This window comes from Atractosteus spatula, chromosome 2 (genome assembly GCF_055471065.1).
Source record: "Atractosteus spatula isolate fAtrSpa1 chromosome 2, fAtrSpa1.hap1, whole genome shotgun sequence".
NCBI classification, from domain to species: domain Eukaryota; kingdom Metazoa; phylum Chordata; class Actinopteri; order Semionotiformes; family Lepisosteidae; genus Atractosteus; species Atractosteus spatula.
In genome coordinates, this window is record NC_142707.1 from 51,993,778 (window position 1) to 52,021,489 (window position 27,712).

Below are 27,712 nucleotides of genomic sequence, written 5' to 3' on the forward strand. Positions count from 1 at the left end.
GATACCCTGGCTTCAAAAATTAAATATGATTTGTATGCTGAAGTATGAGCTTTTATAATACAATTGTAATATATTAATCCTTTATCTTACCAGATAATTCAATTGGGTATACATTCATATTTACAAAGATGATCTGAAGACCCTTTTAAAAAAAAGTGGACTCAGTGGAGCAATTTGAATGAAGTACTGTACATTGCTCAAGGTAACAAGGTTTCAGCAGCCCTCTAATTTATTGTGATATAAATGTAACCATCATTTTATTCCTCAGATTTACAGTATATTGCAATTTGCAGCACAAAGGACTTTGCATATAATCATCTAGCTTCTAAGATCTGATGAGATCAAGCTGTAGTATGATACTGCCTCTGTGGAATTAAGTACACTATTGTGCAAATAGCCTAGAGTACACTGAAAGCACATGGAAATGGCTCTTCATTATGCTCTTCATTGTCATCCTTCACTAGATCCCCTGCTGGTGTAAGACCTCCAGAATTCTTCTTCAAACTTGGTCACTGTTTTAATGCACATGGACTTTCACTGAGCCACTAACCCACTATTCTTACCCTGAAGACTGTGGAAGAGATAGAAATCTCTTTGTGCGAATAAATGAAGGGCCGACACAAAGGTTTTGAGGATGTTCTTCCCTGCTCTCGGTGTTGCTTTTCCTATATTTGCATGAAAGTGAAGCGTTTGAAAAAATAATTCCTTCACGTGGTCAGGCAGATTTGACTGCCTTGGGTCACCAGAAAACTCGCTGTCCTCAAGCTCTTATACCACATTAGCCTCGTCCCCTTGGCTGCCACTAACATGTTGCAGCTTCTTTTTGGGAGAATGTTCAAGACTTGTGCTTTGATCAAGCTGCCTTCCATCCTGCTCCTGGGGGCGATCTATGTGGCTTATGTCATGGCTGGGGGGGCCGTTTTATGGGTCCTGGAGGGGAACACTGTCCAGCAGAATATGGACCGTCTTCAAGAGGAGAAGAACAAAGTTCTGAGAAAGTTTGCTTGTATTGACCAGGAATCGCTGGATGGCCTGGCAAAGGTAGGGAATGAGGGAAGACAGGCGGAATTCATGTGCTTCTTTCTGGATCGGTGTGGGTGTAGCCCGACTTCGCTTGAAGCTTTCCTGATAGCTGATGTCACTGAATATATTTCAGACCGAAGTGAATCTGAAAAAGCAGGCTCTCCTCACCACTAAATACCCCCTGAACCTCCTGAGAATGAGACATTTTCAGAGGATCTTTGGGTACTATCATGTTACTGGACTGTTGGGTACCTTAACAAAACAGTCTGGTGACCTCTAGCCAAGAACTGCAACATAGAGGAAAGATGTTTCAGAATCAGGCGTATCTATGCAATTATTCCGTCCTTTGGGACAAAGAGAGATCTAGTCTGATTGTACTTAGTTTATAATGTTTATCAGTAACTCACTCCTCTCTTCAAGAAGAGAAAAACCAGCACATCTTTAACACACTCTCCATCTTTTTGCTCTCCAAAATCTGCGATTTGGTCATTGTTAATGAGTTACAGAGATTTGTACAATTGTTTATACTTTAATCAATCCTTTGCACATGTCTTTTATCAACATTGTTTCCTTTCAATATAGACTAAAATCAGAGCAGAATTAAAAGCAATAAAATGAGATTTTCAGACAGAAAATCTCAAGCAATAAGTTTACAACTTTTTCTACTTATCAAGGAAATATGGAGGATTTTTATGTGAGAACAAGCATTCAGTTGCCTTATGTATAATCATCTGGACAGTTAGAGAGCTCAGTGCAATGCCAAAGCAATATGACTAATGGCTACAGCAGAAAGCATGTGTTTTAAAACAGCACCTCTTGGATAAGTGTGACCCTAGCATGCCTGGCTCTTGAAGAGTTAAACAGGGGTTTTGAAAAATTAAACAAACCTATTTGTCTGAAAAGTTCAATTTAGTTTTCAAAATAAACCCTCTCTTACTGGAAAAGAAAAGGTTCTGATAATTTTCAGGTACAAGCAAAGCAGCCTGCTTTACTGACCAGGCTGCTTGCAGCAAAAAAAAAAATGTTTAAAGACTGACTGGAAATGGGTAGAGACAGACTTCTTTTGAAATCAATGTTGTTTTCAGAAGTGGACAGTGTTACCACACCCTGCTGCAATCCCTCTTTGTTACAGCTTTTCATTACATTACTCTCATCCTGCTCATTCTATATATCATGGTATATTCATGATATACCACTCTGTATACAATTCTTGGCACAAGTGTTTTTTTTACAGTAGGTTCCAGGTCACTTTGCCCCAGTCTTTAATGTATACTTGATTATTTATGAAGGGTATAAAAGAATTGTTATATTTTCCTTATTATATTGATTTTCATGTATTGTACTCTGGAGTTTCTGAATTTCAGTTTGATATTGAATGAGAGTCAAAATTATTTATGGCATTTTCAGGTAAAGGTTATTTTCAGTACTAGTGATAAAGACAATACATTTTATTGATGAGTGCTTTTCAAGATATGACAAGTTGAAACCTGTGTGTGTGTTTAGAGACTAGAGCTCCCTGGCCAAAGACTTATTCACTTTTAATCATTTTCTTTGATTATGTCTCATATATTGCTTAGTTCATTGCTCAAAACAATTTTCACTCAACATTGCTAGATTGCGGTTGTGACAGATTTATACTCATAACCCACATTTATCATTAATGACAAACAGTTAAATTAATGAGCAAGTCACATATGACTCAGCATTACTTCCAGCCCAAATAACATTTCATATAAAATACTAAACTCTTTTAATGTATAGCAGAATTCCTTAAAGCCTTATCAAAACAATCTGGTTTCAGAAATACATTAATACCTTTCTAATTTTATCACCCAATGTAAAAAAATCACTCATTCTATTTTTCAGTAACAGTTGCAAATAGTCACTATTTGCATAAATTATATGCAATTTTACACATTTAATTATAAATTAAAAGTAAATATTAATTCCTGCAATGGATGCTGTTTTCATGCAAATTGTTTTATTTTATTGTATTCTTTGAGTTGACCTATTTGCATCCTTTTTTTTTAATTCACTTACTGCTGTGGCTGATAATTACAGCACTGAATTCAAACCCACAAGCGATCAACAGTACAATCATTTTCAGCACGTTTGTCCTTCCGGGAATCGCAGTGCTCTGTGGACTCACGACTGCTCGAATGCTACTGCAGCCCATGGGTGTACAATCCCTTCCTGCCAGCAGAGGGCGCGCTATGCGCCTTTCTCTTTGTGTTAGACTAGATGCACATGCTTAAAATCAAAATCTGAGTCGACGTTCTTGTTCAAAAACAATAAGAATTTTCCTTTGGTCTTACTGAGACAATAAAAACACTGTATATACAGAGTGCATAAAACATCCAGTGGATTTACAGATGTTTACAATCAACGTAATATAAATAACAATTCCATACAATAAAGTACAGTACAAAAACCATACTATTCAAGGGTATCTCACATGCATACTGTATACAGCACATGCCGATAATACAGTGCTCTGAAAGAGCACATAAATCAGACTTTAAAAGAGTAACTGCTCTTCGAATGAGTGACTTCTGAAAACTGTTTTCTGTAGCCTTTGGTACTCTGAAAAGTCATCCAGATGGTCATTTTTCAAATAGGGATGTAAGGCATCACCTACAATTGACACTGGTTTCCTGTAAACTCCCCCATTATAGGTGTGGTTTAGATGGATCTGTTTCAGACCAATAATTTTGCTGCCATGTTTAAAATCCCTGAGACCTTGGAGAAGAGCAAGCTCTGTCATTGGGTCTGGCCTGGACCCTCTGGAGGAAGTGGCTGAGAGGAGAATGGTGTCCAAACTAGAGGCCATCATGGACAACGTCTCCCATCCCCTCTATGACATGCTTGTAGAAATGAAGAGCACGTTCAGCAATAGGCTGATCCATCCACGGTGTGACAGGTAGCGCTACAGGAGGTCATTCTTGCCTTCTGCCATAAGACTGTACAATGCATCATACTATGTGTGTGGGCAAAGGCAACATTGACAGTGACCTGTTTCTGGACTGAACTGTAAACTGATACATCTGTTTTTCTTCTTTTTCCCGTTTACAACCGTTTTTTGTGCAATATATGCCAGGGACCTGTGCAATACATTTATATTTATACTATGCAATACGACTTTTTTGTGTACTGTTCTGTTCTGGTTTGTTCTTTGTGTGTTCTGGACTGTGAGTAACTCTTCTTAGTGCACTTCTCACTGTACTGATTGTATTGTATTATTATTATTGTATCATTCGTTACACTGTTGCTGTGTTGTCTGTGTTAAGATGCTGTTGCACTGCAATTTCCCTCAAGGGATCAATAAAGTATCTATCTATTTACCCCCCCCGGCACCACCAAGACTCCCACACCACGTGGAGATGTTAAAAGAGAGCTCACTCTCTAGCAGACTTGTGTAGGTCAGCTCTAGGGTGTGTTTTCTGACATCCAAGCTCCTAAACGGTCTCAAGAGAAATAATCTCTGGCTCATAATAATAATCACGACTTTTTAAAAACATACTCTGTGTTGTCTGAAAAGTTTCGTTTGTAATCAATGAATGTACCCAGCGGAGTTCACTGCTAATTGTAATTGAATTGATATAGTGCCTTTTCATCCCAAAGAATCCCAAAACACTTCACACGTAAGAGGAGACCCATTCACTCTCCCCGTCACTCCAGCGCAGTATCCACTTTCTGCTCCAGCAGCCCAACACACAGCAGCTCAGGTGCGGTGCAGAGAAACTGCATCTCCAGTCAGATTATGGCAGACTTTCAGGGAAACCAGATTATAAAAATCCATGGATACCATACTGGGGAATGCTTTAGGAAACTCTGGTCCAGAGGAAAGAACGCCACTTACAGGTCCAGCAGCAAGCTGGTATCTGGTTTACCTGACAGGTGTCGGGTCCCAGTACTGTCCAGGCCAGACCTTGGTTAGGTTCTGGCATCTGATAAGGTCATGTTACAAGGTTGTAAAAAGTTCTGCAGCAGAACACACAGCCAAATGAGCTAAAGGACAACCTCTCCTTTTCTAAAAAAAAACAGATAAATTTTTTTAGATTATCTGTTGTTTTCTCTGCTACTAGGTTATCCTTCAGGCCACCAAGAGTGGGATCAGCTTGAAAGGGAATCATACAGTGGATGGGTTCTGGAAGTACACCAGCTCTGCAGTGTTCGCTGCCACTGTGGTCACCACTATAGGTAAGTGTGGACAGGCCCGTGGTGCAGGTTCTGGGTTCTGGACTCTGGGGCAGGCCCCTTGCTGGTGGTTCTGGACTTGGGGACAGTCTTGTACTGGTGGCTCTGGGCTCTGGGATAGGTCCTGTACTGGTGGTTTTGGGGAGTGGGACAGGTCCTGTACTGGTGGCTCTGGGCTCTGGGACAGGTCCTGTACTGGTGGCACTGGGCTCTGGGACAGGTCCTGTACTGCTGGTTTTGGGGAGTGGGATAGGTCCTGTACTGGTGGTTTATACTGATACAATGGTTTACTATTTTCTACAGTCCTTAAATTGTATCACTGTCAACCTTTAAAAGAAATTAGTGAAAATTGCTATGGACTTCCATTTTTGTTTTCCCTACCACTCCGTAGTGTGACCCAAGCATGACTGCACCAGTTGTACCCCCTACATCTCCACCACTAGGATTAAGGGATCCTAAAGATTTTCAAATCCCTTTCCACCATAGAAACAGCTGTCTGGACTGGGCTCTTGATCATTAAAAATAAGATTTTCGGTGTAAAGCATTTGCTTCTTAAACTCTTTCTGCCTTCATCTTTGAAATGTTCCATAAAAAGACAGAATTAAAGGACAGTTAATTAACAGAAGCGGTCTCCTTCTGTTAACAAAATCTGCCTGGATGTCCCTATTCCCTTGACCAGCAGTACACACAGTCACCACAGGCTGCGGTTTGCTGTTTGCAGGCTATGGAAACATGAGCCCCAGCACGGTCAGTGGGCAGATCTTCTGTGTGTTCTTCGCTCTGTTCGGGATCCCCTTGAACGTGGTGGTTTTGAACAGGATTGGCAAGTACATGATCGCCATAGAGGAGCACCTCTGTGACTTCATTGGGAGCAAGATCAACTACAGGGTAAGTCTGGAGAAACCCTTTGGAGGGCTCCTCTGACTGCTTGCTTGCCTTTGTGAGGTTGTAGAGCAGCCAGATGTTGCAGTTTACCTGTCGAAGAACTTGATATAACTATTTCTTCCACAGTTCTGTAGCACTTTCTCCTAATGCCAATGGCATGGTTGGACCTCTAGATAATGCAAATGAGTTCCTGAGCCCTTGTGTTCATGACCTTGACACGGCAGATACACTTGAATCTGACAGAATGTGGCTAGACTTGAAAACTGCTGTCCATTCACAATTCCCAAGGGACCTGTTGACAGAGCTCGAGGAAGTTTGCAAAGAAGAATCGGTGAACACCACCATCCTGGTGTGCCAAGTTGGCTGAGATTTATCCAAAGAGAATCACAGCTGTACTTGCTACCAAAGGTGCTTTCAGGATCCTGATCAGATAGAGATTTACATTAAGGCGGGACGTTGATCTTGGCTGACGGCTGACAGAATGTGTAAGGAATCAGTGCACAGAGCAGAAACAGGAAGTAAAGAGGCTACACAACAAGACACACCAGAAAGACATGAATAATCACAGGGAACTAGGAATAGGACAGAAGTAGAGCGCCCTCTAGGTGTACTGGGCGTGGCAGTACCCCCCCCCACCCCCTTCAAGGGTGGCTCCATACGCCCAAAAAAAAGAGCTGCACAGCACGGGGGGGAGGAAAAACCTCATTTAACTGAAAGGAAACCTCCGGGAGTCCATGGCTGAGAGCTACCCCCTCCTCCGGGGTAAAAAACCTTTTATTGAGTGGGGGGGGGCGGGCTGGGCTCCAAAGGAGCAAGACAAAAAAAAAATCTCCGACTGGGAGACCAGGGGGAGTGGGAGCCCGGAGCCAGGGAGACGAGGGGGTGTGGGATCCCGGAGCCAGGGAGACGAGGGGGTGTGGGAGCCCGGAACACAGAAGCAGCAGTGGGCATGAGAGCCCGGGACAGAGGCAAAACACGCAACACATATAAACCCTGATGGAACAGGGGTACAAACAACACCTAAAAGAACCCACAGCCAGGAAAGCCAGGAAACAATAAAAAGCCGCTCGCAGGGTCTAGAGTAGGCTCAGCATTCTGTCACGGATGTCGGAAAGGACTTTCTAGGGCAATGTCTGACATTGACTGAAGGAACTGAACCGTTTTAGGCTTGAATACAGAGACTACAGAGGGTAGTCTCAGTTTTAAATGCAACTCTACGTAGGTTCCATTTGTGTCCTCTGGTTGGATTTTCACTGTTCATTCTGAAGAAGTCCTCTGGGTTGACTTTGCCAATATCTTTGAAGATTTTTAATACGATTCTTTATCCAAAGGGTTGTGGGAGTGTGGAACACGTTACCCAGACATGCTGTGCATGGCTTCTTTAGATGCAATCTATTAACTGGGCAACATGGACCAAAAGTCCTCCTCGAGTTTTTTAACATTTCTTATGTTGCCAAGAGTTAATCCAAGTCTACTGCAGAACTCAAGAGATTCTATCTTGAACAGTTAGCAAAATATCTGAGAGATGCCAGGATCTAAGACCTTCAGCTATAAAAGAAGCAAAGGAGGGTTGGAACATTAAAACAAAGGCTCCCAAACCCTTTTATCAATGCACCAAAATAACTTTTGTGTGTGTGGTGTTGTTTAATTATAAAGATGATTCTCTTATTTACATATTTCAAAAGGAGAGTTCAAGTGTTCTGGTTACACCTGTAGCTTGACAAACCTGTGTTGTTTGTGAATACTGGTTCCAGTCCTAGCTGTTACCAGAAGGATAGGTTGAGTTGCTCTAAGCAGCAGGGCACTACAGCTCTTGGCATCGTCATTGGGTTGAGTGGTACTGACACTGGCTCTGCACTCCCACAGAGAACCACGCAGTGGACGATGCGGACGATCTCCGTCGTGTCGGGTATGGTGATATTTTTTGTCGTGCCCATGGTGCTGTTTCACCAGTATGAGGGCTGGAGCTACTCGGAGGGCATGTACTACTGCTTCATCACGCTAAGCACCATCGGCTTCGGGGACTACGTTGCAGGTACACAACTCTCCGCTTTGCACCATGTGTTTCAAATGCCAGTGTAAAACCACATCATTATGAAGGCAGTGCTGGCAATATTTTGGGGGGATTTTGATACTGGGTTGTCCTGAGCTGTTTATAGATGATCACATAAGCAAAGATTAGTTACATCCCAGACAGGAAAAAGTTGTCTAAGACTGCAAACCGGAAAATAATATTATAAACACTAGTCATTGTCCAGCTATAGTGTGAGTAACCCAGAGTTCCATACCCTGTATGACTTACTGTAAACCAGGGGTTCCCAACTAGTCGATCAATTGCAAGAATGTTTGGCAAAAAATAAATGGGCTCTTTGACTATTTACTTTTTTTGCTAGCCTAAAAATTCATTCAGATCTGTGCATGTAATGTCATATATTTTACTGCCCTTTTGTGTATTTAACCCTTGTCGAATGGGTTGTTAAAGTATCTTCCTTGAGTGCTGGCTGACTCTGAAAAAAAGGCTGCAGGAGCTCCATATATAAAGAGTGTTGTGGGCGCTGCCCAAGAACCCCACATTCGCTACTGTGCATAGTGGAGCGAAACAGACTGGCCATGACAAATTCGCCAACAGTTTGATTAGTTTGATTGCCTATTTGATAGTTGTGGTGTTTGAGCGAAAATGATGAAGCAAAGAGACCGAAAACTTACCGTTACCACAAGGAATGGGAGCATGATATTTATCTGTACTTTTGCATTCAAATCTGCAATGCTAGCGTCTATGCGAAAATATGGAAAAATGGAAAATATAGAACAACATTTCAAAACTGCACACAAAACGTATGATGTGGACTTCCCTGCTAAAAGTGAGACAAGGAAAAGAAAAGTGGAAAAATTAAAATCTCAACTAGCAGCAGTCGGTTTTCACGAGGCCTAATCCAAGAGGGAATCATCGCACCGTTCCGTGTGAGCCATGTTCTGGCTAAACACAAAAAGTCATTCAGGGATCAAGAAGTAATAAAAAAAGCGTTTGTTGAGGCTGCCGACTTGCTGTTTGGAGATTTCAAAAATAAGCATTTCTGGCGAGGTTCAGACAGGTTCAGCTGCCGCCTGAAATCAAAGAGTTTCTCAAGTCGGCTAAACATGAATATGCCCAATTAGAGGATGACCAGTGGCTTCTGGATTTAGCATTCCTCACAAACTTGACTGAACTGCTGAATGAGCTGAATGTCGAGCTGCAGGGACAAAATAAAAATGTCATCGACATGATCAGCAGTGTCAACACGTTAAAAAAAATTCCAAGTGTTCTCAAGTAAGCTTCTCAGTGCCAATGCTCACATTAAGGTAAGATATTCTTTTTTCTAAAATGTGGAACATTACTTGTTTACTGTAGCACGAGTCACTTGCCTTTATTTGCTGTCATTTTAGTAATGGGTATCGTTATTTTATCGTTTTTCCTATATCAGAGCTTCAAATTCACACTGGTAGATCGCGCTGGACTGGCAAATGAAAAAGTAGATCTTGCATTAAAAAAGGTTGGGCACCCCTGATTTAAAGAAGCACAGCTGTCCATTTCCTCATAAGGAAATATAATTTACCTTCTTCTTAGGGGACCTCCAGTCTAAAGTGAAGATATTTGTAAGACTACATTTGACAGAGTCAGAAACATAATTTGACCTCAGAGAGGCTCACGCATGTCATAAAGCATTATGCTTGTTAAAACTGTGGATGTTACTGAATCCAGTTTCCTTTAATAAAATAAATGAATCATGTTCCATAAAATTTGTTCACAAGGAAAAGGCACTTTTTATAGACCGATGCATTGTTGGGGAAAGATCTGAATGGCTTTGACTGATGGGTTCTTATTTCTGCCTTGCCTTCTCCTAAGAAGAAAGGTGTGGCCCTTTAGAGAAACGGTTTTCCTTCTGATTATTTTGAACTTTTTTTTTATTGTGCCCCGATCATTGTCCTCACTCTTTCTTTTCTCTGTGTGGATTTTGTTTGTCTCCAGTCAATAACCCCGACCTCTTCTACCCTGACTGGTATGCCAAGATCCTGGCAGCCTGGATCTTCTTCGGGCTGGCATGGCTGGCCCTGCTCATCAACCACGGCATCAATGGCCTGGAGCATTTCAGCATCTTCATCAAGCAGAGGCGGGCACATTTCTTGGAGAAGAAGCTAGCTGGGCAGGCAGGCAAGGAACCCAAGGAAAAGACGACAGATGTCACTGACTCGACAAGCCCGGAGAAGACTGAACAGTAAGCCTTTCATTTCTGTGCTGTGCCCCTACAGCAGTCCACACAGTGTGGGAAGTCACAGGAGGGAGGGTGCAGGATATTACGAGAGTGGGGTTGCATCTGCTGAGTAGAATTTTAAAATCGTAATAGCTGGAGGGAACGCGGCCATTTCAGAATGACTTGTCCCAGTGCAGGTCATCGAGAACAAGATGTTGATATTCTATTCCGTGCGCTTAGAGTTTGTACATGCGCTTCAGTCATCTGAAGATTGTGAAATCCAGAAGCTAAGCAAGCAGATTAAAAATAAATACCTTGCACCAGAGGTTTGCGCCAGAAAGTCTGAGGAATGTCTGGAACCTGTAAGCAGCATCTTTCACTTTGAATGTGAAACCATTGCCTTTGAATCCCACATCTGATGTGTATGTTACAGTAGCTTGGATGAAAGAGCTGTGTGATATGCACATTCTCTTTGGAGATACAGGAGTTTGATTGCAAAGGCAAAACTCACAGCAGGGAGCCAGAATCTTCCAGGGAAGTAGAGTACAGAAGCGCAGACGAGCTACAGCTGTTCACCCTCATTTGTATGTGTGTGGGAGCAGCCCTGATATCTCCCCACTCCCACCTCCCTCATCACATCGCACTGTGTGCAGGCTTTCTGTAGCATGGATTTCAAGGGATGTTCACAGGCTAGGGAGATTCTCATTCACGTTTTGGTTTCAAGAAAATGTCACAAAGATGGTTACAGAAAAAAATCTTATTTCTTGCAGTTGCATAGCACTTTACAGTCCAACCGATCTCAAAGTTCTTTACGTATGGGAAAGGACTTAGCTCATCACCCCACTGTAGTGCAGCTCCACCTGGTCGACATACAGCAGCCATTCTGCACCTGAAGCCCCACTGCACAGCAGATCTGGGGAGTGGTGAAAAACTGCACCAGCTGAGTTGATAGGGAACTTTAGGAGGGCCAGACCCATAGTAGGGTTTAGCAGGAGACCAGGGTTAACACACCTACTTTTTCAAAGAGTTACATGGGATCTTTAATGACCAAGTACTTAGGAGATCAATTACAATCTCATCCAAAAGTCAATGCCTCCTACAGCACAGTGTCCCAGGTTGCCCTGCTGGTCCAGCATTTACAGCAGCTACCTGGTTTTCCTCAGAGAGACACCCATCCCAGCAGTCTCCAGATCCAGCTTTGCTTAACCTCTGATGATATCAGGCTGCAAGATAATAATTCGACTGGCAACATTTAACTCATTGATCTCTAAAACCCTTTCATCACCAACTTCACTAGGTAATGTTTGCTTTAAGGTTCCATAACTAAAGGCACTTTTGCTGTAAGGTACTACAGTCAGTTTTGTAGCAGGACTACAAGACTACAGTTTTGATCATATACACACACCTGCACATAGGGCAATATGCTGTATAACATTTGTGTTTGATGTATAGTGTATTTTGCAATACCTTGTGCACGTTTCTTACGTGTGTAGTGCATGGTGGCAAAGCAGAACCTAAACATATTTTATGGTGTCCTTTCACTATCTGCTGAACAATGCGTGCTGCTGCCAGACATGCAGAGCATAATGTTCAAATACATGTGCTTTAATACAGCAACAGTTCCAGTACTACAGTACCTTTCCAACACGTCCTTTCTCACACACGGCAGGGCTGGTGAGGTGTCAAAAGAAGCCGGGGAAGCTGTGAAAGACTGAGAGAAACTACCTATAGGAACCATCTGTAGGAGCACAGGGACCTCCTCCATCTTGGAAAAGAGCACACCATCTTCATCTCCACATTCTTTTCTCTCTCCTTTGAAATACTTCTGATAAGGTGATAGCAAAACGTTCTCTTTCTGCTCCAGAAATAAAACTTAATGTGAGGGCAGCTGCAAATGTTTAGAAGCCTAGTTCTAGCAGAGACAGCAAAGGCACAGAATGCAGAAACAACTCATGTGCATTGTTTGGGATTTGCATTTGGTAGGGGAATGTTTTAAAAGTATGGACAGTCCACCTGCTGTTCACTGGGGATTTGTGGCTGTCAGTAATTGTTACTGGAATTTGTTAGGAAACAGAGGGACCCTTAAAAAGAAAGAAAATGCAGTTCTGGCAACTCACAGAAATCAAAGAGTCATTAAAGCAAAACTGCTTCTTGGAGAAGATGAATACTCTTAGTAAATTAAAACCTGCTAATGCAGAAGCATTAGTCTAAAACAACATGTATGTAAAACCTGGATTTGACTATTAAAGACAACTAAAGCCACTTAAACTCCTCAATCACAGAGTAGGAGCTACTAGGCAAACTCCAGGCCCTCAGACCACAAAAGCCTAGGGATCAAGATGGAGTCAACAATGAAATGCTGAGATACAGCTGACAGCTGGGAGTTATAGTAAACTCTGCTCAAACATTAATCTCGTCCTGAGAGCCAGGTGTTTCTCTAAGGTCAGGAATCAAGGACTAACGACTTTCTACTAATCAGCCACACATCTGATCACAATATATACTCACTTATTAATAAAAATGTCCAACAAAAAGTGAAGGAAAAATATTTGACTATTTTATTGCTTTTGAAGAGTTGTTTGATTTAAATTGGCACGAAGGACTGTTTTGCAAACTTCTTCAACTTGGCAAAGGAGGTAAGGTCTATGACATAATTAAATCAATGTACTTGGGGGAAAATTGTGCAGTGAAAACTGGAAATAAAAGAACAGATTTCTTCACTCAAGTTCATGGAGTGAGACAGTGTTGATGTCTGAGCCCTGTATTGTTTAATATCTATATTAATGAGGTAGCAGAGATGTTGGAACAGTCTGCAGAGCTTGGTCTCATAAAACAAGACAACAGATCAAGTTCCTTCCCTACACTGACAACCTGCTCCTGCTTTTGCCCACAGAACTAACATATTTTGCACTAACAGTCACTCTGGACAACACCAGAGTCATGGGTTTCCAGAAAACATAGATGTCAGGGAAACAAGTACCACATTACACTAAATTACACGTTGGAACGCATAACCAGCTACACCTACAGTACCTTGGTCTGATAATCAGTTCATCTGGGAGTTTTGACCTGGCAGTGAGGGCACTAAAGGATAAGATATGCAGGACATTCTATGCCATAAGAAGGGAGTCTGCAATATCAACCCCCCACAAGAATCTTACTCCAAATATTTAAATATGTAATTAACCCAATCCATTGCCCATTGGTAGTGAAGTGTCTTGTCAAAAAAAAAAACCACAAGGTTCCACCGTTCCCACAGTAGAGCCCTCTGCACTGACCGACACCAGCCAGCCTCAAGACAGCACTATTTCAATGCCACACATCAGAGTCCACCCAATCACAGCACAAGCCAAACAACACTACCTCACCCACTGGGACTCGCACACAAGCACAGCACATGTTGGAATACTGCTAACTCTAAAACTCTAAAAAACTGACTCTGAATAGACAACACACAGTGGGCATGTATTTGACAGCAAGGGGAAACAGACTCTGATGAAGTAGTGACTCGGTGACCACAGCCTGATCAAAAGCAGACCTGACTGCCCAGAGAGGACCAGCTCAGTGACCACAGCCATGCTGTGCTCCCACTGCCTGTAGGGAGAAGCACTGTGTGCTGCACTATTTCAGATTACAGGAATATTCTTCCCTATAACAATACATCTAATCCCAGATTTCCCACAGCTACCAGAATCAAAACAATACTCAATCCTACTCCAAAAGAGCTGGCAGACTAGTATGTCATCTGCTGTCACAACTTGAGGAAGTGAGTTGTTGTAATTCTTCAACGAATTGTTATTGATTTGGCAACACTGTAATTAATCAGTCCCATCAGTAAAGCTCTTTGATTTTGAGTGTCAGAGATACAGTATTCAGGTGCTATACCTATGATATTCAGTTAGAATTCATTATGAATTATTCTCTTTGGACAAAAAAGATGGCTTGGATGTCTGAAATCTGATGTGGGTGTTATCTCCTGACCACTTGTCATTCAAAAGAAGCCCAGTTCAGTTCAGTTGCCCCAGGATAGACATGCAGGTATTGCATTAATCTGGCTTCATGCAAACACTTGAAATCCTGATATTTACTGACCGTTCATTCAACAGTTAGTGTGAACTGAGGCAGCACTTCACTAATAAAATTGCTCTTTCTGTTCAGTCACTGGCAGGTTTGTGCAGTATTCAGTTACATGTACAAGAATTTATGATTTCTGTGATTTAAGAAAATTAAATTTATATTGGGATTACACAAGTGATTAATTAGCCATTTTGCTCCCCCAGTTCACCTGAATAGAGATCTGAAAACTTTATTAAATTTCAACAATTATTTAAAAGTAGCTAGCAGATGACAGACACCATGTTATCTAACTGTTTAACAATCTAAAATTAAATATTCAGTCTGAAAACACTTTAGAAATTTACTGGAATGCCTGTTTTAAGTCCCATCTTTGTGTACACTATGGGTGGTTGTGATCTTACCTTTTTTAAGTGTTATTAACTTTGGAACCAGCAAATTAAAAGACATTATGTACCTGTCTTAAGCTGAGAAATGGCATTAGTCAGACCAGGGGTATCCAGTCCTGGCCCTGGAGTTACAGCTGCCAGTGTATCTGCAAGATTTCATTCTTTCTCAACTCTTCACAAGCTAAACCAGCTGGTTACCGGCTTTACTGGACCAGTTTAACAACACCTCCCAGATCTTCAGGTGCTGCTAAAGAGACCTAAAGGACCTGAAGACACAGCAGTCATCCAGGAGCAGAACTGATCATTTCGTACAGTTAACAAACATGGGTGAATGTAAAATGTGACCGGTAAAAAGTGATTAAAATGACCACTAGATGGCGGTATACCCTAATGTCATTAAAAGAAGTACAATTGAATTTGAGAAACGGGAAACTGCCTGCAATACAGTCGTTTTTCTTTAATTTCAGTACAGTACTGATGATTTAGTAACCCAGCTCATTCTGCATCTGTGTCATTGATAAAAGGTAGTTTATGATTTCATTAAAGGAACAAGTAATAGGTTTATTCCATGCTGAAAAGAGAAGAAAGAAAACAACATTTTGACTGGAGTCTTCTTAGGGTGTCAACAGACAAGAGATATTAATTCAATCTGTCATTACTCGAATCAGGTCCATCACAATCTTCTCTGATGTTGACCTAAAAAGGCAATGAAGCTGAACCTAAAAGCTTAACCTAAACACTATGGTGGGACTAAATTCCTGCATTTACAATCCTCAAAGGGCTGTAGGAGACCTGTTGTTGAAGGCAACACCCTGGTTCATTGCTAGAAATAGCTAGATGAGATCCTCCTGTCAGGACAACAGGACTGTCTTTATTAAAAGGGTTGTAGACATCTGGAAAAATGTTGCTGAAGCTGTCTTCTTTCGAGAAACAGTTAGATGGGATCCTCTGATCAATTAATTACCAAGCCTGCGATTTGCCTGGAAATCTCTGAAGATGAGAGGAAATGCTTTGTGGAACCTATTGCATACTGGTTGGTCCTCTTAGTGTTATTCCAACATACCTTGTTTCATTCTCCCACAACCCTTTGGGTAAAGAAGTGTTCTCGGTTTTTAATACATTTCCAAAAAGTTGATGCTTGCAAGCTCTGGTTAATTTTTCCTTCGTTCAATATGAATCCCCCAGGTACTGTAAATCTCACAGCATGTGAAAATGACAAGTGTGTTGGAGGAGAGTGTATAGCGTTCTTATTTCCTCAATGGTTGCAGGACTGAGACAGCTGTTGATTCCAAATTGGAAGAGGTTAAAAATAAAATACTTTGAAATGTTCTTCACTACTGCCTTCACTATTAAAATTTGTGTAGATCTAGAGGGAACTTCTTGATGGCTTAATCAATTAAATTGTAACTAACTCTACAAAGTTACAGCTGCATATTCTATGACCAAATGTCAAATAAGGAACACAAATGTCAATGAATGGGTACATTTATTCTGGTATTTTTGGTGTGTTTTCGTAATTGATAAAAATGTACTTTACTGTATATATCCAAACTCATTGCTTTTCAAAATCACAGTTTAGTCTGGGTGTTGCAAATTATTATTTGTCAATTATTTTCTTTTTTCTATGGATGAATAAATGTCAATGTTTTGTAAACAATAAACGAAACTGGCAAAAATAATGAGTAAGCGATCATTGTGGTTCACTGTTGGCAGAAACCTTTGGTCAATTAGACTTCCAGATTTTACTTCATGTCCAATTTTCCAGCGAGTGGATGGAAGGGTTAACACTGTTGTTTGTTTTTAAACTTTTGTTTTGGGAAAATAAGCTAGTTGTTTAGAGATTTTCATAAATCCCTTGGGTGGTGGATAAACTACATATTCATCAATTTTTACTTTTTTTTTTTCTAAACTGTAAAACTATTTCTGCTGTGTCTTTAACAAACAAGTATGGCCAGACCCTGTATCAACAGTCTTTTTTATTCTCATACAAAGATTTTATCAGCCATTTCAACCTAGTTGAACCTTAAGGAAGGAGCAGCCATTTACAACTGCTGGATATTCGGTCATGCTGAGAACAGTAATCTGTACCCTTGTTATTTCATCATGTTAGTATTTTTATAGAAAACATATTGCTGTTCTGAAGAACGTTCAGACACATTACGGGGCTCCAATGAAAGTCCTATTCGGACAGTGTGAAGGACCTGGGCCTTTTTAATCTTGAACAAAGAACTCTTTGCACGGACCTGACACAGGCCCACCATTCTTAAAGCGACTGACCAGGCCAAACCAGTGAAACAAGGCCCAGAGGTCACAAGTGGAAATTACGTGGAAGTGCATTTAAAAAAGAGTACAGAAAGTACTTTTTTACACAAAAGGTTGTGAGAGTTTGGGACAAGTTGCCCAGCCATGCTGTTGAAGCCAATACCCTGATAACGTACAGCAGTTCACTTACTACGACTTTCAAGAACCAGCTGAATGAGATCCTTGGATCCATTAGATTAGTAGCAATCAAGCTCAATGGCCCCATTGGCCTCTTCCTATTTGTTATGGAGTTTATTTAACTAAAGTTCGGGAGGGATGACAACAACCACGCTCTATCATCCCCAGCTGTCAGCGATTAGCAATCACTCCCTTCGTCCTTCCTCCACCGAGCACTATAAATGCCAAATGCGTTATCTCCCTCTTCCTCGCGTGCGACTTTTGCATCCCACCTCCACCCCAACTCCACCTCTGCAGCTACCCCTTGGTTGCCTTGCAGGGGGGTCCTGGCCTCCTCGTCCTCTGGCCAGGAGGTCGGCCCTCAGCCAAGCGGGTTAAGCCAAATATTCACTCCACAATAGTTCGCCACGCTTTGATTTTGGGGCGTTGTCATTCCTCGTGAAACTGCTTTTACGGTCTTTATGTTACACTGCATGTTGCTTTGCGTGCCTCACTCTTACCTTTAATAATCATTTCTGGCAGGTCCATGACATGTCAGCACAGATACACACACAAAGTAAAGTTTTGTACATGGTCTAGCATGACATTATTTCTGAGCAAACCCAATCCACCTGAACTTTGCTTTACTGCACCTGCTCTATCTCCTACGACCAACATGCCTTCTTTCTCAAGTTCACTGTGGTTTGAGATATTTAAATTCGGGACATGTCTACTGCAGCTCACACACTGGAAAATTAAAGCATTTTACAGCCCTTCAAAGGCACAGTGCTAACGCGACGCTCAGTAAACGTTGCCTTTCTGCATGATAAACTGAAGAAATTCACAAAGGGCTAACTGTCACCAAGTAACTTAATTGATTAACCCCTGAGGGCACAATGTGCTCAAAAAAACGTGAACAATACCTTCAAAGCAATGCTGTTGATTAATGTCTGTGAGCAGTAGCAATACAGTGCGCGAGGATTATAAGCAGTGATCTGTGATGCGCACTCTCCTTTTTGCAGGTTGGCTTGAGCTCCTGAGTGAGTCGCTGCCCTAACGTTGCCCTCGAAAGGTAGGAATGTGTCACAGTGTTTTCTACAGTGTGCAGAATGTAACCTAGATGTCTGACAAATAGACTACTCATACCAGGGGGGTTTGTTTGCCTGTGGGTGGTTCTGCTCTTTTCTCATTGGACTGTGTGCTGGAGGCCTGACCAATCGTAGCCCGGGGATCTCTGGCTGGGCCCAGGGGACTGATTAAGTTGTGTTACTCCCAGCAGGCAGGCAGAGTTAGTCACCCAGGCTGGAATGCTGACAGCCCTGCTAAACTTCATCTGCTCCATTCCAGCTCCAAGACTGCTTCTTGTAAAGAAGGTATTTTGTTTTGTTTTGCTTGGTGCTGAGAACAGCTCCGATCCCTTTGTTCAAGTACAATGAGTCCATACAGCCTCACTTCCCACAGCCTATGCAGAGATAATGAAATAACACTATTGACCATAGTAATACACAGCAGTTCAATACCCTCACCCAAGACATCTGTCTAGGCCTAACTAGTAATCTTTAAAAACAATTTTAAAAATCAAACTAAAGGGAGGCGATTTGGTTCATTGATCTAAAGTTCCATATGAAGAAACAAGTGAATTGTGAAGTAATTTAACAAGGGGAAAGTGAAGTAATTTACTACTAGGTCATTAAAGGTCCCATGGCACTGTAAATAGGAGTAGAAGGGTCAGCTAGCCTTGGTGTCCTGGTTAATTGCACTCTGCACGATCCTGCCTCTTTAAAGATTCTCCTGAATTCTGCAGTTTCTATCTTCTCCCCTGCTCTGCTGTGCAATGGGGCTGCTGTGCAACACTCGTATGGGTCTTCCTCCTATGTGTAAGAGCTCTTTGGTATCCTCTGGAATTAAAGGAGTTCAAAAAATGCGTTCAAAGTACTTTATTATTGTAGTTTTTCTTGAATGTTTCCAAATACAGATTACTCGACTGCAGTTCGTGAAATTATTACATATATGTATAAAGCAGCAATCGCCTGGAAAGCACAATATGTGAAGGAGAGACTATTAAAAACAGCATTAAGCAGGATGTCCGGTGGTGCCCTGGACACTCCTTTGGCCTGCAAATAGAGATTTACAGTTCATGCAACACGTGGCACAGTAGATCTCTTTCCTAGTCAGAAATTCGAACCGTAACAGAATTGATAAACATTTTTATTTTTAAGTTAAATGTGATGGTTTCTGACAGCTCAACAGGAAACTGAGAGCACAGCAGCTCTTATTCATGGGAATGACAGGACTCATTACTCTTTCCAGCCTGGGATAATACACATTCCAAGTGGCTTCAGGCTCCGAGCTTATGTAATGGCGATGCTTCACATCACAAACTTGTCAGGTTACTTCCACGCCTATGGCAGTCCAAATGCGTGTAGAAGCAAAGCCCAGCTTGTAGTCAAGCCAGAATTTTAATTGAAGCTAATGTTTTATAGGGTTTGGTCTTATCTTCAGTCGGTAGAATGGGCTGTCCTGACTCAGCATTGGAGACCACTGTTCAAGGCTGAAGCACACCCCTGATCTGGGCAGCTTTTCAGTGTGGCAATAACAGCTGACTGCTAGGATAACACAGCTGGCAGGGAGCACTGAAATGCAAACAATGGACTACGTGGGGAAAGACGACTCATTTGCTATTTTTCTGGCTCTGATTTGCATCATCATTCATTTTTGGAGTTCTCTGCTCTTTAGCCTTGAACCCTGACAGAGACGATACGCCCACAAAGTGAGATGTTGTGAAATGCACTACCCGTGTGAGAAGATCAAAGCGGGCTGCTTCTGTTATGACGGTGAATGATGAGCTTCAAAACAAAAGGACCTGTTGACTGGAGAGACAAGAAGCACATGACTGAGTGGGAACCTGAGCTTGAAAACAGAATCCCAGTGCAAAACACAGCTGTTGAGAGATGTATTGGATTGAGCGAAAATCTTTCCGGGGACAGATCACCTTCATCTAGAGCTCTTCTGTTCCACTTCAGCACACAGTCTCCTCTTGGTAAGCATTGGGCTAACCATTTAATAACCCTTCATCAGCATTTTTCCAAAACTGGCTTTGCCTGGCTGAGCAAACAGATCATCAATGATTAAGCCATAAAAGCGAAATATAAAACTCTTGAGTTTTTTCGGCAGGAGAATCTCGATAAGCCCTTACACTTCACTGTCACAAGGCAAAAATGTTTAATATCGTGGGGCTAGGTGCACTACTCCAGCAGACAAACCCAGAATGCCCTCCCTGTGTGCCACCCTTATCCTATCCTGTTCAATATTCTCACCAAGTTGGCCAACTCCGATAATGTCATGCATTACTGACACTTTCCAACAATTGCACCTATTGACCAAGATAACAGCAGTAGACACTGGCAAAAATCCCTTGCTCTCTAACTCTGGAAGTGGAGCATGTCAATTGTCTTTGATACACCCCCAATAATGATTCTCAACAGATGAGGAAATTTGCACAGCTTCTCATGAAGTGAAACCTCAACTTTACCTCACTTTACCAAGATTTCTTATTCTCCTCAAGGTCTGCTTAAAAATCAGGTTGTTGGTGCAAGCTGAAAATACATACAAGTCTACGGTCCTTTGTGTGTAAAGGGAGTATAGTTACAGTCTTCAAGTATTTCTTCAAATTCCTCAGAAATTTCCACCCCACAAGAGTGTCAATCCGTGTCAATCTCTCTTTCTGTTTGAAGGTTGAAAGCATTGCTGATTTGGATAAGCTCGAAGCTGAAAAACATAATGTAATATGTTTAAGCTGTAATGTCTTGTTTGTGATCATTACAGGTACCACACAGTGTACAGTTTTATGCAAAAGTTTGGGCACCCCTGACCAAATTACATGTTTTGTTGATTTTCTAAGTGAAAACTTAACACAACCTCTGCAGCGAACAAACTTAATATTTCTGCAAATATTAATCCACAGTTGCTGTTTTTTTGCTAAATTTAACAGATTGAAAAAAAACAGAACATTAAATGTGGCACTAAAATGTGACTGTATATATCACTGTGCCAGAGCAGGGAATCACAAACAGATCCAGGAACACTGTCACTTCGTACTCTTGCCAATCAATTTATTAATGTAGATGGAAGATGTGTTTTTATTCCCGAATAGAATATTTAAATATGTTTAAGGGTTTTTATGGCCCCTGTGACATGAGCGGTGTTCAATTATTTATAAAGACACACTGGGTACTCTTGTATGACCAGCTATGGTCTCATTAATTATGACAGACTTATTTATTGGTTGATTGTTCCATACAACCATTAATTATTGCAGAGTGTATGTACTGATCAGCTTGCACCACTTCGAGGAGCAGAGGTTAGGACAGACACATTATGTGTTGAATGATTCAAGCCTGAGTACATGATCTAAATGGCAGGAGATGTGAACATATCACATCGCTTAAAAAAGTTTAAGAAAAAATGTCAGATTGTTTTTTCTAGGTGGTCATAAGAGCTTTAAAAAGTGTCAGTGGACTTGGCTGTCTCTTGTTGTTTCTCTTTCTGAAATGATAGGCTTATTAAACCTCATTCGTTGACTTCAAAAGTCCAGAATAGACTTTGGAAGTTGGAAAGCACATCGCACCCAGTATTGCTCATCATGCAGCAGAGCATTTCTCCAGGAAATTTGGGGGAATTAAAAAAAAACAGCTGTATTAAAGGGGTCTTTCTCAGTGGAGAGCAGGTGCATTTGAATTGAGTCTAATCAACAGATCGTTAAAAATGAGTAAATTATAATATTACAGTGCAGAAAATAAAGCAGTCCCCAAAAAGTCTTCTCTTAATTATTAGGCTAGACTTTGAAGCTTCCAATGCAACATCCAGATTCCTTTTGGGAAGTTGATCCAAAGTTTTGGGGAACCGGAACAGAAGTTTATGTCACCTACAGAGTGCAGGAAGAAAGTCAGCAGCAAACAAGTTAGCTAAACCACAGGAAAAGCCATTATGAGTCACCACAGAGTGTGCAGTTACAGTATATCCACATAACAACACACCTCCAACATGTAAATGCACTTCAAAAATAAATGACTCACAATTCATGTTTTGATGTTTAAGACGTGCTCAAAGGGCTTGGGCTCACTCACTCGAGTAAAGTTTCCAAAACAAATGAAAGGGAGAATCTTGCGTTTGTTTTTATTACAGTTTCTTCTTGTCTGTGGCTTTTTGTACATCCTGACAATGTTTTGCTTTTTTTTCTCTGATACAAGCAACTTAAGAATAAGAGCTTGACACTCACAGTTCCTTTAAGATCCAGGCATTACACTTCAGTATGTCAGGTGATTGCATTCTGAAATTGTCTCAGCCCACTCTACAGAGGTGATGTAAGATAACCAACGATTTTAGAGGGAAGGAAAGAAAAAAAGATTCAAGATCTAAATGCGGATCATTGAAATGGAACTGGCTCCACTGAGTTATTCCGGATGGAAAGGAAGAATTTGCTCAACAATTGTCTTTTCTCCCAGGGATGGGAGACTGAAAAGGTTTCATGGTGAGCAGAAACAGTCCAGCTAATCAGCTCACGTCACAGCCAGCGCGGATTCGACTTGCTTGTTTATGTACAGGAACGAACAAGTGAAGCAGCTGGGAAAATTCTGAGCCTCGAAAGTTACATCTAAGCCGCTGAAAGCAGATCTTTGCGGCTTTTCTGGATGACGCACCTTCTGTGCTTGTTTTCTGTTCTCCGTCGAGGTGTGTCAAAGAGGATTCTGACTGAAGCCAAGCAGAAAATTGTGAAAATTTAGAGACCAGAGAGGAATTCAAAGCATTAATGTCTGGTTGCCAAAGCTGCATGACAGTGCATTTCACTGCCATTAACTCTGGTGAATCTCAGCATGTATTTTAAAAATATTAAATTAAATAAATAAACACGGCATTTTTATTGTAAAACAATTATAAATAACAATAAATAATTATATGTCACTTATTGCTGTGACTTACTTATGTGGTTATGTGTTTCATGCCTATAAGTGCACCTACTGTAGCAGGAAATGTACTACACAAAAATTGCTCTTTGCCTCCTTAAGCCCCTTTGACTTGCAGGGATATTTCTGCATTGCACTGAAGCAACTCATTTCAGATTTGTCATGCGTCTGGGACCTTTCTTGTTCAGGCTGTAACCCTGATAAGGTATTGTTCTTATCTGGAGGCCCTGTTTGAGAACTAAAAAAAGCGACATGCCTTTTCCCAGTCCTGATGAAAAACCATCTGCCATTCACTGACCATGGTGCTGGTGAATGTGAACACAGGAAGAAAATTGAATCATTTAAGATCTGTCCTGTGGCTGGGCAGTATCCTCAGGGGAGGTTCAGTGGAGGGGAATAGGAGTCTGTGTTGGCAGTGGTACTTGAAGACAGCCACCTGACTCTGTAACCGGGTTCAAATAACCTCCTTGCCTTTATACCAAGACAGTGCCATCTGTATAAAGCAGAAGATCCAGGGGTGTCCTGGGAAACCATATTATATGCTCATCCAGACTCTGGTCACACACTTGCAGTAGACCAGAGATCTGCAGTAACAGGCTGGCTTTAATCCTTTCGGCAGGCAGATTAACTGTACACATAGGGGGTCTTGCCTTGTTTTTCCTCATTTCGGGACCACAGTTAAAGCAATCCTAATCCTTAAGGCATGTAGTGAGGACTATCATTTTTAAGTAAAGAATAATCAACCAGAGGTAGTGTGACATTATGTTTTTAACCTAATTGACCCAAAGCCATTTACTTCTGCAATTGAAATAACAGAAAATCCCAGGAGTTTACAGATGGTTAAATCTGGGAATTTTTCCATTTTTTAGGACTGACCTTTTTATCTGTGTACCACATCATAGCATTTGTGCAGCCTTTTGTGAAAGACTGGGGAAAGCTGTTTGACAGAGAGCTGGTACGAATATTATTCCTCCTTGCATAGTAGAAAACCCCAATTATTTCTCAGTAGTTCAGGTATAGATAAGAACATAAGAAAGGCTACAGACAAGAGTCTCCTGAAATAGCCGAGGATGTCTCAATGGTTCATAAAGGACTTTAGAACCAATCGAGAAAGTGCCTCATTCTAATGAAACAGTCCTGGGAAGGTGTTGTAATTCTTGGCCATCCACATTGTGACCTGTGATGAGTGGTCCTGCTGCTAGCAGGTTTCTTCAGACATTGTAAACAAGGTCATAACACAGTTTTCAAGAAGTTTATTTAGCTGTGAATAAAAATGTATTGAAATACAGCGACAAATGATGCAGGAAAAGCAATACATACTGTATCTGCGATCACCTTCAGTGTCTGGAGGTCGACTCATTTTTGCAGTACATTCTCCTGGACTCTTAGCCAACTCTTTGGTTTGATGTTTGTATGGTCTGTCTTGTCAAGAGCATCACACTTTGGCACAAATTCTACACCTAAAAAGAAAACAGTTCAAGCTGCATCAAAAACCTAATCAGAAACCAGATCAGTCTTTTTCCCGTGTGATTTTACAAATAATTTCTTAACATTATTTTTTAGTGGTCCTAAGGAAAGTGGGATAAGCTCAGCCACATAATTCTGTGAGTTTTCCAAAACAACTTAAAGTGCTTGTGGTTTTCAGCTTCCAATATTCCTCAAAGGACCCCTGACTTTGTGATGTTTGTTTCTGTGTGGGATGACAATGCTGTGGTTTGGTACCATTGGACATTCCAGAATTAACTCTGAATGTGCAACATGCACACTGGTAGCTCTTGGGGCCAAAAATGACACTTCAGGGATTCACTTGCTGTGGGAAAGGAGATGGTATGAAAACAACAACAACATGTTCAAGCTGAAAACCCCTGAAGCAGGTGGCAAAGGGTTGATCTTTAAAGCTTTTTGCATCAGAACAATATTTTCAATGCCAGCTGCAGATGTTGAGCAGTCATGCAAGTAAAGTGAGAAGATCTACACACACTTCGGGAGAGGAGGAGCTGAAAGCTGAACGTTTGTCATAAGAAAAAAGCTGTGGAGAACCAGTTAATACAAAAGAAAGAGTATAAAAGCAATACAATTAAGAGGCTTCTGTTCTCTCTAGCCTGTTTGGTTTTTCAGTAGCTAATGCATTTTCAAACTAATGGCTAAACTCATCCAGCCATTTTCTGAAAGATGTCAAAGTGTCAGCTTTCAAAACTTTATGAGGTACAGTAGCTCCAAAGTAGTATCTGAGGTGGGGTTGTTTTCCTCACAACAAAGACAACATAACACATTTGTAAGAGAGTTGAAAATCCACCCCCTTCTCATGTCTAGGCTTGTCTTGATGGACAAAACCAGCAGTGCTGAGAGATGGGATTAGAGATGGGATTTAAACTTCCTGCTCTGTTATATGCCAGAGATCACCTGATGACAGGAAGCTGTATCTGCAACGAAAGAAGTCATGCACAGGTACTTTCTTGCCGGCACAGAAGGTGCTCTGCAAGTTCCAAGTCTCTCCAGCATTTCGTTCCAATTGAGCTCTCATTTAACTAGATAAACCTTTAGTGGAATTCATAACTTGTACTTGCAGTCTAGGAGATTAAGATATCTGTAAAGAAAGAAAATAAGCAGAGGATATAGTATTCAATGAAACTCCTGAGTGCTCAGCTAGGATGAAAACCTTGAGAATTTCAGCAACAGGAAAATTACTTTAAAGATACTTTAAAATAAAATACTGCTAACATATTTATACTTTACACCATCTACTTTACACAGCTGTCAATTTATTCATTACACAGTTTTAAAAGTATTTCATTATCACAAATTTAATCCTAAAGTATCTGAAAGTGCACAACTTATAGAAGGCCAGAGGCCACCACCCCCAAGAGATCCCTGACTGATTAGTCCTACCCTAAGATTGATGGAGCTCAGTCAAATGGGTACTCTTGATATGTGTCCCTGCCACTTGGGGAACCCCAGTCACAGTCATTGGGAACATGAGCCAGCCTGACACCTGAGGCCTGAAAGAGCTCCTACCACACATTGTCTCTGGTCTCCATACAGGGGCAATGGATAAGAGGTAAGAGGTAAACATGTCACCTACTGGTCCACCAACACCACATGCAGCAGCAAATCAGTTTTCCTAGGAGGTCTCCCATCCCAGTACAGACCAGGACCAGCCACACTTAGCTTCCAAGAACAGACAAGATAGGGCTACAAGGTGAAAACCCCAGGCAATTATTTACATTACTGCCCGGTTACCCAAATGCTGTAGTCACCAATATTTTCATAATGTTACAACACCAGCACGCTCAGTCCAAAGCTACTAGAATGTGACTTTTTTGCATTTTTAAGTGGTCTGTCCTATTCTTTCAGAAAGCCTCTGGGATTCTCTCAGAACAGACCACACGATCATTTTCATTTGCAGTTGCCTTTTCACTCATTTCTACTGACAAAACCAACACTTAATCTTAAACCACATACAACTGAACTGATATGAAAACAGTAGAGAGGAACTCTAAAATCTCTTCTCTAGTACCTATTGATTAACTAAACTCCATGCACTTTTATTACCAGCAGTATTCACTAAAATAAATCACTTTAACTGAAACAGACACTGGAACATTAAACTCAGTTTAAAACTTAATGCCCAGTTTTCAATCTTCACTGATCATTAACCACTTTACAGAGGATACTGCTTAATTCCCCAAAGCTCAGTTCAGAGTCTTCACTTTACTATAACCACCTCTGTCTTTACCAAGCACCAAATCATCATTAGCAACTACCAACCTTCTGGCTTATCCTGTTTGGCCAGGGACACAAATCTTTAATCAAAACCTTCATCATAAGCAGAAGCTTGTTGGCAAATTTCTCTCACATCACTGAGGCAACCCACCTGTTAATGCTAAGGTGTTAAGTCTTGCATCATCTAGACTCCTCTCTCTATTGCCTTAGAGAGAAAAGCACCCTGCCACATTGTCAAGCAGTACTCAGCTTCTTCAGGTCCTCATGCTCCCCATCAGCTGTGGTAGAGCTAGCCAACCCTGTTACTCCACAATGCATGTCAACCTCATTGAGCCTGGCAAAACAGTATACCCATCAGCCACCTGTGTCACTCCACACTACAGAACTAAACTGTAGTTCTCCCAAGTATCACTAACTCCTTACAGACGTATACACTACTGTACATCAATCTGTTGCTAATGAAACCTCCCCACAGTACAGCTCTCAATCATCTTCACCTGGAGTCTAGACACAGCCTACACCTCGTAGCTGTTCAAATAAGCCTCTTAATTAGCTCAGAGGAGCAACTAATTCCATTTAGAGCCTATCCTGTCAACTCCTATCCCTCATGTGGAATTTTACTCCCTCTGAGTGCTTATTACTCAATCCGACCAGGCGTACCTCATTCCCCAGGTTTTTTTCCCATTAGCAAACCTTGAGAGGTAGGGAGAGGGGGGCTCTGTGAATATTGCACTTCCATTGTGGCAACACAAATTAGTAGCCTCTAGTGGATGTTGTCTTTCAGGCAAATACTGCAACATAGCTGTATAAT

General features: G+C 41.4%; 1 protein-coding gene across 1 annotated transcript; it reads left to right on the plus strand.

The window, feature by feature from the left end:
* Nucleotides 1–807: 807 nt before the first annotated feature.
* On the plus strand, nucleotides 808–10,362 carry LOC148839849 (potassium channel subfamily K member 17-like). The gene is made up of 5 exons (XM_088936251.1): nucleotides 808–1,041; nucleotides 5,109–5,223; nucleotides 5,942–6,108; nucleotides 7,972–8,140; nucleotides 10,112–10,362. The coding sequence occupies exons 1-5, from the start codon at nucleotides 808–810 to the stop codon at nucleotides 10,360–10,362; spliced, it is 936 nt and encodes a 311-aa protein (XP_088792377.1).
* The last annotated feature ends 17,350 nt before the right edge of the window (nucleotides 10,363–27,712 follow it).

Bases quoted from the DNA above. Each gene is read 5' to 3' on its own strand.
- LOC148839849 (XM_088936251.1), top strand. From the start codon at position 808: ATGTTGCAGCTTCTTTTTGGGAGAATGTTCAAGACTTGTGCTTTGATC. The intron at 1,042-5,108 runs GTAGGGAATGAG...CTCTGCTACTAG, and splicing joins CGCTGGATGGCCTGGCAAAG to GTTATCCTTCAGGCCACCAA. The intron at 8,141-10,111 runs GTACACAACTCT...GTTTGTCTCCAG, and splicing joins CTTCGGGGACTACGTTGCAG to TCAATAACCCCGACCTCTTC.